This window comes from Spermophilus citellus (assembly GCF_964194105.1).
Source record: "Spermophilus citellus genome assembly, chromosome: 1".
Classification (NCBI taxonomy): domain Eukaryota; kingdom Metazoa; phylum Chordata; class Mammalia; order Rodentia; family Sciuridae; genus Spermophilus; species Spermophilus citellus.
In genome coordinates this window covers 150198476-150212482 of record NC_138182.1, presented here as the reverse complement: position 1 = coordinate 150212482, position 14007 = coordinate 150198476, and the positions used below count along the sequence as shown (strand labels likewise).

The following is a 14007-nucleotide window of genomic DNA, read 5'->3' as shown; positions in this document are numbered from 1 at the left end:
TTAGAAAACCTGCACTACAGAACATCTTTGGCAAAATAGTCTATGAAGAGGAAATAAAAAACAACAATGAAAATCAGCAGAGAGGTATTACACTAAAAGAAAAACTAATCAAAGGTGAAATCAAGTCAAGTTAAATAACAAAAATGGCTGGGAATACATGATGTCTCAATAAAAACCCTGAATGTTAATGGCCTAAACTCACAATCAAAAGACATAGGCTAGCTGATTTGATCAAAAAAGAAAAGAAAAACACCCAACAATATGCTGAGTCTCTCTCCAAGAGACTCATCTCATTAGAAAAGACATCCACAGACTGAAGGTGAAAAGTTGGGAAAAATCATACCATGCACATGGACTGTGAAAGCAAGCAGGGGTTTTCATCCTCATATCAGCTAAAGTTAATCAAAAGAGATAAAGAAGGACACTTCACACTGCTCAAGGCAACCATACCCCAACAAGACATAACAATTATAAATATATATGTCCCAAACAATGGAGCATCTATGTTCATCAAACAAACTCTTCTAAAGTTCAAGAGTCAAATAGACCACAACACAATAATTCTAGGAGACTCTAACACACCTCTTTTATCATTGGATAGATCTTCCAAACAAAAGCTGAACAAAGAAACTATAGAACTCAATAATATAATCAATAACTTATACTTAATGGACACATATAGAATATTTTATCCTTCAATGAGCAAATACACTTTCTTCTCAGCAGCACATGGATCCTTCTCTAAAATAAACCATACATTATACCACAAAGCAACTCTTGACAAATACAAAAATATAGAGATACTACCCTGCATTCTATCAGATCACAATGGAATAAATCATATGATCATCTCAATAGATGCAGAAAAAGCACTTGATAAAATGCAGCACAGATTCATGTTCAAAACACTAGAAAAACTAGGGATAACAGAAACATCATAAAACATTACAACATCATAAAAGCTATCTATGTTAAGCACCAGACCAACATCATTCTAGATGGAGAAAAATTGAAAGCATCCCCTCTAAAAACTGGAACAAGACAGGGATGCCCTCATTCACCACTTCTATTTAACATAGTTCTTGAAACACTGATCAGAACAATTACAAAGACCTAAAGGGATATGGATAGGAAAAGAAGAACTCAAATTAGCACTATTTACCGATGATATGATTTTACACCTAGAAGACCAAAAAAAATTCCACCAGAAAACTTATAGAACTAGTAAGTGAATTAAGAAAATAGCAGGATATAAAATCAATACCCATAAATCAAAGGCATTTCTGTAATATCAGTGACAAATCCTCTGAAAGGGAAACAAGGAAAACTACCCCATTTACAATAACCTCAAAAAAAAAACAAAACTTGGAAATCAACCTAACAAAAGAGGTGAAAAACCTCTACAATGAAAACTACAGAATGCTAAAGAAAGAAATTAAAGAAGACCTTAGAAGATGGAAAGATCTTCCTTGTTCTTGAATAGGCAGAATTAATATTGTCAAAATGACAATACTGTCAAAATGACCATACTACCAAAAGCACTATATAGATTTAATGCAATTCCAATCAAAATCCCAATGACATTCCTGATAGAAATAGAAAAAGAAATCATGAAATAAGAGACTCAGAATAGCTAAAGTAATCCTTAGCAAGAAGAGTGAAGTAGGTGGCATCACTACATCAGACCTTAAACTATACTCCAGAGCAATAGTAACAAAAACAGCATCATAATGGCACCAAAATAGACATGTAGACCAATGGTACAGAATAAAGGACACATAACCCACATAATTACAGTTATCTTATATTAGACAGAGGCACCAAAAACATACATTGGAGAAAAAACAGCCTCTTCAACAAATGGTGCTGGGAAATGTGGAAATTCATATGCAGCAAACTGAAATTAAGCCCCTATCTCTCACCATGCACAAAACTCAACTCAAAGTGGATCAAGGACCTAGGAATTAAAGCAGAGACACTGTGTCTATTAGAAGAAAAAGTGAGCCCAAATCTCTATCATGTTGAATTAGACCCCGACTTCCTTAAGAAGACTCCTATAGCACAAGAATTAAAATCAAGAATCAAAAAATGGGATGGGTTCAAACTAAAAAGCTTCTTCTCAGCAAACGAAACAATCAGTGAGGGGAATAGAGAGCCTACAGAATGGGAGCAAATTTTTACTACTCGCACATCAGCGAACTAATCTCTAGGATATACAAAGAACTCAAAAAACTATAAACATCAATCAAACAAATAACCCAATTAATAAATGGGCAAAGGAATTGCAGAGATGCCTCTCAGAAGATGATATACAATAAATCAACAAGCATATGAAAAATGTTTGACATCTAGCAATTAGAGAAATGCAAATCAAAACTACTCTAAGATTTCATTTCTCTCCAGCCAGAATGGCAGTTATTAAGTGTTGGTGAGGATTGGGGGAAAAGGCACAGCATACATTGCTTGTGGGACTGCAAATTGATGAAACCAATATGGAAAGCAGTAATGAGATTCCCTGGAAAGCTGGGAATGGAACCACCATTTGACCCAGCTGTCTCTCTCCTCGTTCTATACCCAAAGGACTTAAAAACAGCATACTACAGGGACACAGCCACATCAATGTTTATAGCAACACAATTCAAAATAGCTAAACTGTGGAACCTACCTAGATGCCCTTCAGTAGATGAATGGATTAAAAAAAAAAACAAACCTATGGTGTATATACACAGTGGAATATTACTTAGCATTGAAAGAGAATAAAATAATAGCATTTGCAGGTAAATGGATGGAGTTGGAGAATACAATGCTAAGTGAAGTTAGCCAATCCCTAAAACCCAAATGCTAAATGTTTTCTCTGATATAAGGAGGCTGATTCATAATGGGGTTGAGAGGGGTAGCATGGGAGGATTAGATGAACTCTAGATAGGGAAAATGGTGGGAGGAGAAAGGAAGAAGAATAGGGGTAAAAAATGATGGCCCTAAAGCTGATGCTGTGTCATTCTGGCCATGAAGGAGCAGCCAAGTGCCCTAGGATGCTGAAGGGGCCAGGATATACAGCAAAGAAATTTAGATGTGGGTACTGGGGTGGGTGGAAATGGTAGAAGGATCAGTCATGGCCCACACAGCAGGACCATAGACCCAGTGTCCTTTATTAATTCTTCTCTGCATGGTTTCTGTTCAAAACAGCTATAAGGGGAAATCTCAGCAAGTCTTTAAGGCTCAATTATAACAAGAGCTTAGAGAAGCTGCTTTTGTTAAAAACACTCTTTACCTAGGCCTGCAGATGCCAAATGAGTAACTAAAAGCAAACTAAATCTTGGCATCTTTGCCTTCATTTTGTTATTATCTTGCTTATTATCTTAAATTCTGACCTGCTCAGCTCTGCACATTGACATGTTCATCTTTTAAGGAATGTTCATCTAAAAACTGGTAATACAAGGTTTATTAGCCCTAAGTTTACCTAACATTTCTTATCTCCCTTCAAGATTGAGGAAAGATTTGCAGAATCCTATTTCAGATCCTGGTGTAGTGTCTAAAAGTCTTCAGTCACTGTCTCCATAGTGGAGCCTAACAGGCACATCACCCCACAATGAGACTGTCTTTGTGATAAGGGCTTCACCAGAGCTACCTTGCAGAACTTAAATAATAATCAACCAGACCACAGTTTGATCAAGATTGCTTAATTATACATTACTCTCAATCCCTACCCCAATTCTTCCTCTATTTAAACCTGCTCATGTTAGTACCCCAAGGATAGGGGAGAGATGTTTGGTCTTATTTTGCTTTCCCATTATGTACATGTTGATTAAAAATTTCTTTCCTGCTTTTCACCATTACCTTTTTTGTTTGTTTTTGGGGGGCAAGTGGCCAGACTTGGTTTGTTGGGAAACCTGAGATCAGGCCTCTGCTCTAAGATTTTGGAAATACCACCTTGGTGTGGTCTTTGCCCAACAGCTAATCCAATTTGCTATCCTCCTGGTGCTCTTCTTCTACTCCATGGGCTGAAGGTGGCAGTCTATAGTCTCAACCAAGACAGATACAGGAAATGTGAAATAAGGAGCACAGATACAAACCACAGTTCAAAGCACAAGTCACCTGATATCTGCAGCCCAGTTTCCCCACTCCTCAGTCTGCACCAACCTCTTCCTGATCTAGCTTGAGTATTATTTTAAATAACAAGTATTATTATTTAAAATAATATTATTATAAATATAATATTTCAAGTATTATTTTAAATACTTGAAACTGAAGTGATTTAAATTTCAGAATTTTGGGATTTTTATAATATTTTCATATAGACCTTGGGATGGGACCAAAGTCTAAACACAAAATTCATTTATATTTTATTTATACTTTATACACATAAGCTGAAAGTAGTTTACACAACATAACATTTTTAGTGTATCTGAGTTTTGGTGATATGAGGTCAGGGGTAGAATTTTCCATTTTCAGTGTCATATTGATAGTGAAAACATTTCAGATTTTGGAATATTTTCAGATCTTGGATTTTCAGGTTAGGAATTCTCAACCTAGATGTATGTGTGTATGTATGTATGTATTATTTTTCTAACAAAGTTTTTTTAGTATCTTCCTCATAGACAACTCAGTTCACATTATGCATTCAACAATCATTTCTCAATCTTGTTTATTCTTATTAACTTCAGTGTGTGTGTGTGTGTGTTTTACTGGGGATCAAACCCAGAGCCTTCCCCAGCTACACAAATGTTCTAACACTGGACTACATCCCAAACCCATTTCACTTATTATTTAAACACAATCAGGAATTTTGTATACATTAGATAATTAAATTTACTCAGCTTATGAATAACTAATTGTTCTCATCATTTTTTTATAATATGGTATTTTTATGTGTAGGCTTTTGAAGACTCTTCATACTCATTTCTATAGTGGTTTTAATAATTCCCACGATTAGTGCATAAAAATTCTTTCTTCTCCCACATCCTTACCAGCGTTTCTTGTTATTTGTATTCTTTTAGTTTTAAATTAATTCATTTATTTTAATTAGGTATATATATGACAGCAGAATGCATTTTGATTCATTGTACACAATTACAACACAACTTTACATGTCTATAGTTGTACACGATGTAGCATCACACCATATGTGCAAGTCATACATGTCCCTAGGGTAATGATGTTCATCTCATTCCACCATCTTTCCTTTCCCCATGCACCCTCCCCTATCCTCTCTCCCCTTTGTCCAGTCAAAGTTCCTCCATTTTTCACATGCCTCCCCACTCCCTGTTATGGATCAGCATCCACTTATCAGAGAGAACATTCTGCATTTGGGTTTTGGGGATTGAATTATTTCACTTAGAATGATACTCTCCAACTCCATTCATTTACCTGAAAATGCCATTATTTTATTCTTTTATTGCTGAGTAATATTTCATTGTGTATAGATACCACAGTTTCTTTATCCATTCATCTATTGAAAGGCATCTAGGTTGCTTCCACAGTTTAGCTATTGTGAATTGAGATGCTATGAACATTGATGTGGCTGTGTTACTATAGTATGCTGATTTAAAGTCCTTTGGGTAAAGACTGAGGAGTAGAATAGGTGGGTCAAATGGTGGTTCCATTCCAAGTTTTCTAAAGAATCTCCATACTGCTTTCCAGATTGGTTACTCCAATTTGGAGTCACACCAGCAATGTATGAGTGTGCCATTTCCCCCACATCCTCGCCGACATTTATTGTTGTCTGTATTCTTAATAACTGCCATTTTGACTGGCATGAGATGAAATCTTAGAGTAGTTTTGATTTGCATTTCTATATTTTCTAGAGATGTTAAACATTTTTTACATATGTTTATCTTTAAATGTACTCTTATCTTACACAAAAATTGAACTGAATATAAAATTTTTAAAGGATGGCTAATTCTCCTAGCCTTTTGAAAATAATAGTCTCCCATCTTCTGGAAACTTGCTATAGATAAAAGATCCACTATCAGTTGAACTGTTACACTTGTTTTTCTATAATTCAGGATAATTGCAATAATTTTCTTTCTAAATATTCCTTCTTCATTCCTTCAATTATCTTCTGAAATTTCTGTTATACAAGTGTCAGAATGTCTCAGTCTAATCTTGTCTACTCTTCTCTTCCATAAAGCAGATAAGGTTATTGCTAATAAGATTAAGATTATAATTGTGGTAACAAAATTTATCATCTCAAAAATAATAAGGAACCCCAAGGGAGTAACCTAAGAGTATGTAAAGGCCAGTTAGGGATTCCTGCCCAAAGGACCTGTAGAACATGTCTCCTGCAGCATGACATCTCTACAGCCTCTCTGATTAGGTTTCTTGTCTGGCAAAACGGGAAGCAGTCAGCACTCTGCACACTGAACATCACTAGCACCAAGCATCACTAGCCCCCACCTCATTCTTTATTTTTAGCTGGCTTCAGGAGTTTTAGTCCTTCAAGCACTGGAGATGCTCCCTTTGGGCTGAGACAGAATGTTTTTCCTGTGATAAAATCCAGGATGGTGAGGAAACTGGTGCCCACCTCAGTCTTACTTTTTCCAGTTTCAAAACTGCAAGTCCAAAGGGATTTTTTCTACATACCACCTGTAAGCTTTGGGGAGCAGGGGTCATGGTTAGAGATCAATTTTTCTTACCAGCTGCTCATGATTTTTCACTTCCTTCTGGTCCAAGGGATCATCATATCTTCAGTCTTGAGTTCTGGGATATTCTGGCTGGTAATTTTACCACTGCAAAGTTCAAAGTTATAATTGGATTTGTTTGTTTGTTTGTTTGTTTCCTGTTTTTGAACTGGGGATTGAATCCAGAGGTATTTTACCAATGAGCTACATCCCCAGTCTTTTTTACCTTTTGAGACAGGTTCTTGCTAAGTTGCTGAGGGCCTCACTAAATTGCTGAGACTGGCTTGAACCTTGAGATCCTCCTGCCTCAGCCACCCTAGTCACTGGAATTAAAGATGGACATCTCTGCTCTAGGCTTTGTGATTGGTTTTCTATGAAAAAAAAAAAAAAGCAAAGTCCAATCATTTGTACTTTACCACTTTGATGATATCTCTCTCTAAGTTTTCTCTGTGGTGCCAGGCATGGAGGCGTACATCAGTAATCCTAGAGACTCTGGAGACTGAGTCAGAAGACCACAAGTTCCAGGTTAGCCTCAGCAACTTAGTGAGACTTAGGCAATTTAGTGAGATTCTGTTTCAAAATCAAAAATAAAAATAGCTGGGGATGTGGCTCAGTGGGTTCAATCCACACTATCAAAAAAAAAGTATCTTTACTTGCTTTTAAGTATTAATAGCCTTTTTAAAGTCCATGTTCTTATTATTTAGTTTGTTGGTTATCTTAGCATTAAATTTCTTTTTGTGGTTTAGAATATTGGTTGACACATTCATCTGCAGTTTTTGTTTTCTTATTTTTCTTTTGATTCTTCTTTCCCCTCTCTTCATGCTCCCCCTCCAGTTTATCTCTTGCCTATCAGAGTTTTGGTTGCCTCTACCAATCCAGATTTGGTATTTATGATGGATGGTAGAAATAAATTATGTCAGATATTTGAGATATATAATCATAGTATTTAGGACCCTTTTACCCTACAAAGACCAATATTATGATGACCAGTCCATACATGAGCAAAAAATATCACATGCCAGTGTTACCTGGTAAGTGTCCACCCCAGAACCTGGGCAACTGTGGTGGTTCTCTGGTACTGGTTCTAGTGACTCTGTGGGAAAGAATTCAATTGAAACACAGAGTAGCAAGCAGCAGTTTAATAGAGAGCATGAGAAGCAATGGTATAGCCAGAAAAAAAAAAGTTTTCTCTGTGATGTCTCAAAAACAAGACAGTGTGGTGCTCACAGAGCTGGAATGTTTAAAAAAATTGAGTTCACCTGTTCTTGCCTCAATTCTCTTGATCCTTAACCAGTTTATTGCTATTTGGATAGTCCTCAGCAAACTTTCTTTGTGAGGGTCTTGATGTTCTGATTTCCAGGGTGATTGTGCAGTTGTGAAATAGTGTTGATGATAAGGGCCTGATCTGGAAAAAGTTCTTTCCTATGAGGTGTTATAATTATCTATTGCTGGAAGAGGTTTTGACATACTAGACCCCAAACTAGACTGTTTTGATTAGAGTTTCCCATGATTTTAAGTAATAGTTCCCTCAAGGGATTTATAATTATCTATAGCTTGAAGAAGTTTAAGCATCCCAGCTCACCTTCCCCAAACACTTGTTGCCTGTTTCAATAAGGTTCCCTGTGGTTTCAGTTTTATGACTTCTGGATTTTTCTTATAGCATATGCCTTCTGTCCTATGGATAATGGACTTTCTCGAGAACTGTACAAAGCTCCTAACATTGCATATTGTAACTTTCCCCCACCTACCTGTTCATAGCTAACTAAGTATTTTAGTTAGCTTTTTGTCATTGTGACCAAAATACCTGACAAGCACAACTTAGAGGAGCAAAAGTTTATTTATAGCTCATGGTTTCAGAGGTCTCAGTCCACAGACAGCTGACTCCATTGATCTGCACCCAAAGTGAGGTAGTGCAATATGGAGGAAGGGCCCAACAGAAGAAGCTGCTCATTTCATGGTGGAGTCTGGAGGCAGAGAGAAGGTGGGGGAGGGGAAAAGACCTCAGGAAGAATAATTCTTCCAGGGCACTCCCCTAGTGACCCACCTTCTCCAGCCACACCCCACCTACCTATACTCACTGCCCCGTCCATTCAAAGTAGAATGGACTGATTAATTATAGCTGTCATAATCATTTTACCTCTGAATATTCCTGTATTAACAGGAGCTTTGGGGGGACATCTCATATAAAGACCATAACACCATCATCTATGGTCTCACTCATTATCTTGTGTATCTGTTCCAGATATATTTATCTTACACTTAACTAATTTGATGCATCCTTATATTTCTTTTATTATTTAATATATTGTTGCCATGAGTTTCATGGGAAGATTTTCAAAGTGTTAACCCATATAGGGATTCTGACCATAGAAATGTACAGGGAAGTGTTCCCCTGGTGAGAAAACTCCCGGAGGGTAATAGGCACCCTGTTTTCCACTTAGAATATCCTGTAATCTCTTTTAGGATCTAGTAATATAGCTAATATATGTCCAATGTCTAGCTGGTACAGCAATGCCTTGAGATGCCTCTGTGTTAGAGCCTCATCAAGCCTCGAACTTGATTGCAGGCACATACCTCCTGGGAGTAGAAGAACTTGTTTGCTAGATAATTACAATCTTTCACCAAGGTCTGGTGCTCCTGGAGCTGCCTCGCTAACAGTAACTTCAGACAATGGACTTTCTTGAGAACTGCACAAAGCTCCTAACATTGCATATTGTAACTATGAAATGTAACTGCAAAAGAAGCAACCTTACTGATACTCTAAACAATAATGTAGTTATGGTACTAATGACCTAATGTGACCTATTGGTATAAATAAATGTGGCTGCTTGGACAAAGAGCCATTCTGCCATCTTCCCTGCCTTTGCATCTTGTCTCTGTCTCCTCTTTATTATTATTCCTTACAAATCCATTTGCCATTTAGATCTAGACATGGGTATATTATAAATAAACATAGCAGATACATATCCAGTTCCTTTGCACAGATAAAATGCCTAATGTACTTTAATCAAACTTTTATCACTGAAATTTTTACTTAACCCAACACTATCCTACCACCACCCTAATGAATTCTGCTGACTACCACTACTGTACTTTGGTAGGAAGTGATCTTATTACTAATTTTAGTGGGAATGGCACATCATGGTTCTACATGTCCCATCATGGTTCTCTGAAAGTGCCAAACAAGAATATTTGAGACTGTTTCACAGTCCATAGCTTAAAGTTCTGGCACCCCATGGGAAGGAGTTGTCTGAGGTCAGTCAAAGGGAGGCAAGGAGACAAGACTGTTAACCAAAAAAGAGTGATTCCGTTCTGTCTCTTCACTGGACTTCAGCCCACTCTAGACTGATGCTTCCACTTTTTGAAATGTTCAAACACCTTTTTATTTCTTCCACTCTGGCTCACCACATGCTTTCCCCAAAAACATTTCCTCTTTTCCTGTTAACCTTGAAATTTCTAGATTACAATAACTGTATCTATTTATCTTAAGGACAAAATTGATTTAGTTCCTCTGTGCCACTGAATGGAGGCAGACAACAAGCCATTCAACATGAGCTCAATATGATTATTATGGGGACCTTCTGAAGCAGCAGCCAGAATAGCACTTCCAGAGGATTGTAACTTCCTGTCTCATGTCTGTCTGAACCATAGCTTCCAAGAGATATGATTGAGATCTTCTTCATTGACTATAATCTGGTGAGAGAGAAAAAAAAGAAAGTATATTGTTTTCATAAATATTATAGATGTGCTATAAATTTGTATCCTTGAATATACTAATTTGCAATGAGAACTAAGTTGATAAGTTGAAAATTTTCAAGAGTGAAGTATATTACATGAGAGGTCTAAGGTGGAAAGTGTAAATAATATAAGGTGTATATTTACAAGGTATTTACAATACAAGAGAAAATGACAAGAAAGATGAGTTGAAGGAGGAGAAAGAAAAAGAATCTAGAAAAAAATCAGGAATATCAGTTCAGCTGTGGAAGAGAGGAGTTAGAACAACAATGTCCGTGCCATCTAACTAGGGTGCTAGGTCATGGATTGGACATGGATGTCTATCCCTACAGGGTCCAATTCAAGAAACAACATGGCAATGACAGGTAAGTCAGACTGGCCTTTATAGGTGAGGTCTTGCCCAAGACTTTTTAATAAAACCCCTAGATATGGGTCATCAAGTTCTGTTTTGCAGTTTCAGAAAACTAACTTTCTTGCTTCATCCGTAAGTAAGTAATCTGGGGAATCAATTCAACCAAAAACTCATAACAGACTATGTAAATAAAAATCTCACTACCAAACAATTCACCCAGTCATCAGTAGAGGGCACTAGTACCTAATGAAGACCAAAGTCAGATTAGAAATTTATTCAGCAAGCCAAGAATTAAAGGTAGTTAATCTGGACAGTAGGGTTATGGTAAATTATTTCAATTTAAAAAAACAAAACAAAACCTCTAATAGTTACACAATGAACACATACTACTTACATGATTATTTAAAAAATGTTATTTTAAAAATTTGGCCTGCGACCTTTTATTGAATGGTAGAGAGAAAAATAAATGGGTATATGGGTCTATATATGGTAAAATATTAATTACTGTGATCATCTCAGTGGAAAGAATATGAGTATTCTTGGCAAATTCTTTCAGTTTCCCTATGGATTAGAAAACTTCCATAATAACAACTTGGATAATACTTTAAATAAAAAATTGAAAAAAAAAAAAACATTTGGGGAAAATAAAAAGATATTCACATACTTTAATTCAAAGACAACTTCTACCCAAATAATAGAAATAGTCTCCTATATAACAATATTCTCACCCCTGGGTATTAATGAGTAAATGCTTAAAAATTCTAATTTTTAAAATATTTGTCTAAACATTCCATTCTGGTTACATAAGATCTTCTAGTTATACTTTCACTTTTTAAATTACTTCAGCTAAAAACAACTTTTTCTTGCAACTTGTGGGTCAGAAATTATCAAGGGATTTTGCTAGGCAATTGCTGCACAGGGTGTCCTGTGCAGTTTCAGTTCAAAGTTGGCCAGGGCTGCAAACATCTAAAGGCTGTACAGGACTGCATATCCAACATGGCTCACTCACATAACAGTAGATGATGCTAACTACCAACCAGTTCATCTTGTTTCTCCCGTGAAGTGGTCTCACGGTAGTCAGCTTCTTTGGATGTTTATTTTTGTTTTGTTTTTGTACTGGGGATTGAACCCAGCGGTGCATTACTACTGAGTTACCTTCCAGGTTGTTTTAATTTTTTTTTACTTTGAAACAGTATCTCATTAAGTTGCTTAGGGACTCCCTAAATTGCTGAGGCTAGCATTGAACTTGCAATCCTCCTACCTCAGCTTCCCAAATCACTGGAATTACAGGCAAGTGCCAGTGTTGCCAGCTTAGTCAGACTTCTTACATGGCAGCTCCTACACTCAAGGCCTTATGTTGAATGTTTCAACAAACTAGGATCAGAAGTCACAACCCCTTGTTATAGTTGGATGTTGAATGTCCTCCAAAGGCCCATGTTAAAGACTTGGTCCCTGGGTGTTATTATTAGGAAGTTAAGAAACCCAAGGCCTTGTGACCTTGTAGAGAAGGTCTTAGGTTACTGGGGGTATACTTCCCAAAGATGATTGTAAGATTCCTGCCCATTCTCGGCTGCGTGGCTAGAGATCTGAACACTTATCCTGACATGCACTCCAATCTTTAACTTTAAACCTCCAGAACTGTGAGCCAAAACAAAACAAAAAAAAAAAAACCTCTCTTTACTTCACAAATAGCCTGTGTCTGGTATTATGTTACAGTGACAGGTGACTAATACACCTTAACTTTTAGATTCACATTCTCATTTACATGGCATGGTTTCATGTAGGACCAAGGCAACCATTCCCATGGTGGGGTGTTCTTGTTGCCTTCCTCAGGGAAAGTATGGAGGGCCCTTGGTGAGGCCTCATCACCACTCACCCCTGATTCTGAAGGGTTTTTCCCTTTCTAAGTAGAAATTTTTTAAAGTAAACAACATTATTTCCAAGGAAGGTTTTTGACAGATTTTGCCTTATTACCTGTACTCAAGAGAATGCTGCTGCCTCTTAGGCATGGTGGCACATGTCTATAATCCCATCTACTCAGAAGGCTGAGGCAGGAGGATAAAAAGTTCAAGGCCAGTTTGGGCAACTTAATAAGATCCTGTCTCAAAACAAAAAATAAACAGGACTCTGCTATTCTTAGCAGTATTGTGCCCCTGGGTTCTGTCCCCAGTACTTAAAAGAGAGAGAGAGAGAGAGAGAGAGAGAGAGAGAGAGAGAGAGAGAGAGAGAGAGAGAGAGAAAGCTGCCTCTCATTAACCATGCTTCCTTTCTTACATATGTGGTAAAAGAAGATTTAGTTTTTTGAACACATGGCTGCCAAGCTAAGACTCCATTTCTCACTTCCCCTGCAACTAAGAGAACTAGATTAAATTCTGGTAAATGAAATATGAGGGAATGTGCTATGTACACTGATTTCATTCTGTAAAGAAGGAAGTTTGTTCTCCTTTTCCTTTTCCTTCCTCCTGGTGGCTGGAATGAAGGCACCATCTTGGACTGTGAGCTACATGCCACGTACTAAAGATGGTAGAAAGATAAAATAGATGACCAGTCCCTTGGTCCATCTGTGCTTGTCAATCAGCATTTCTATTATTGTATGTGGCCTTGAAGGATTTCAGTTGTCATGTGTGACCCTGGGAAAGCCTAGCACAAACCTCCTTGAGCACTGCTGGACATGTTTCTCACACAACTATAGGGTTAGGGACCTGAGGAGATTTAATTCTGCCCTTCACCAGTTTATGGTTCCTAATGCACTTCCCTCAATCTCCCCATCATACTGCCCACTCCAAATCACCCCAAGTTTGGTCTTCCAGGACTCATGTGTGGTACAGGTCTCTTTAGTTGCCCACAAAATTACTCCCTTCTTCCTCAGTAATAGGAATCTTGTTTTGAATAAGAATCAATTCAGTTGAAAAATTATTTTTCCCAGTCTCTTTTGTTGATAGGTGCTCTGTATGATCCAGTTCTGACCAGGGAGCTGGGATAAGGCACTGTGGACTTTCGGAAAGGAAGACGGCAACGGGCATCTACCTTTTACCACATTCTTCCTTCTTCTTTCTTCCTACCTGAAATGGAAGTGTGATGGATAGAGCTACTGCAGCCAAGAAGTGACATCTAGGATGAAAGCCTCAGGCTAAGTAGAGTAAGACAAAGATGTAGGGTGTTTGGGGCCCTGATGGCATCAGGAACCACTATGCCAACCCTACCCTCTCACTGCCGTAAGGCACAGTATTCTGGGTTTCTTGCTATATGCATCTGAATCTAAGTCTGACAGTCTTATATTAGAAAAAAGACACAGACTTC

At 37.5% G+C, this 14007-nt stretch overlaps 1 protein-coding gene across 8 annotated transcripts in view; it reads right to left on the bottom strand.

The window, feature by feature from the left end:
* MGAT1 (alpha-1,3-mannosyl-glycoprotein 2-beta-N-acetylglucosaminyltransferase) overlaps nucleotides 1–14007 on the bottom strand; it is a 61760-nt gene that overhangs the window by 24117 nt on the left and 23636 nt on the right. Inside the window, exon 3 of one of the 8 annotated variants that reach the window (XM_081288768.1) lies at nucleotides 10236–10313. The exons of the other annotated variants lie outside the window; for them this stretch is intronic. Within the exon in view, the coding sequence (XP_081144894.1) occupies nucleotides 10251–10313 (63 nt within the window). The 3' untranslated portion in view covers nucleotides 10236–10250. Of the gene's footprint in view, nucleotides 1–10235; nucleotides 10314–14007 lie in introns of those variants that run through there. 8 annotated transcript variants of the gene reach the window in all.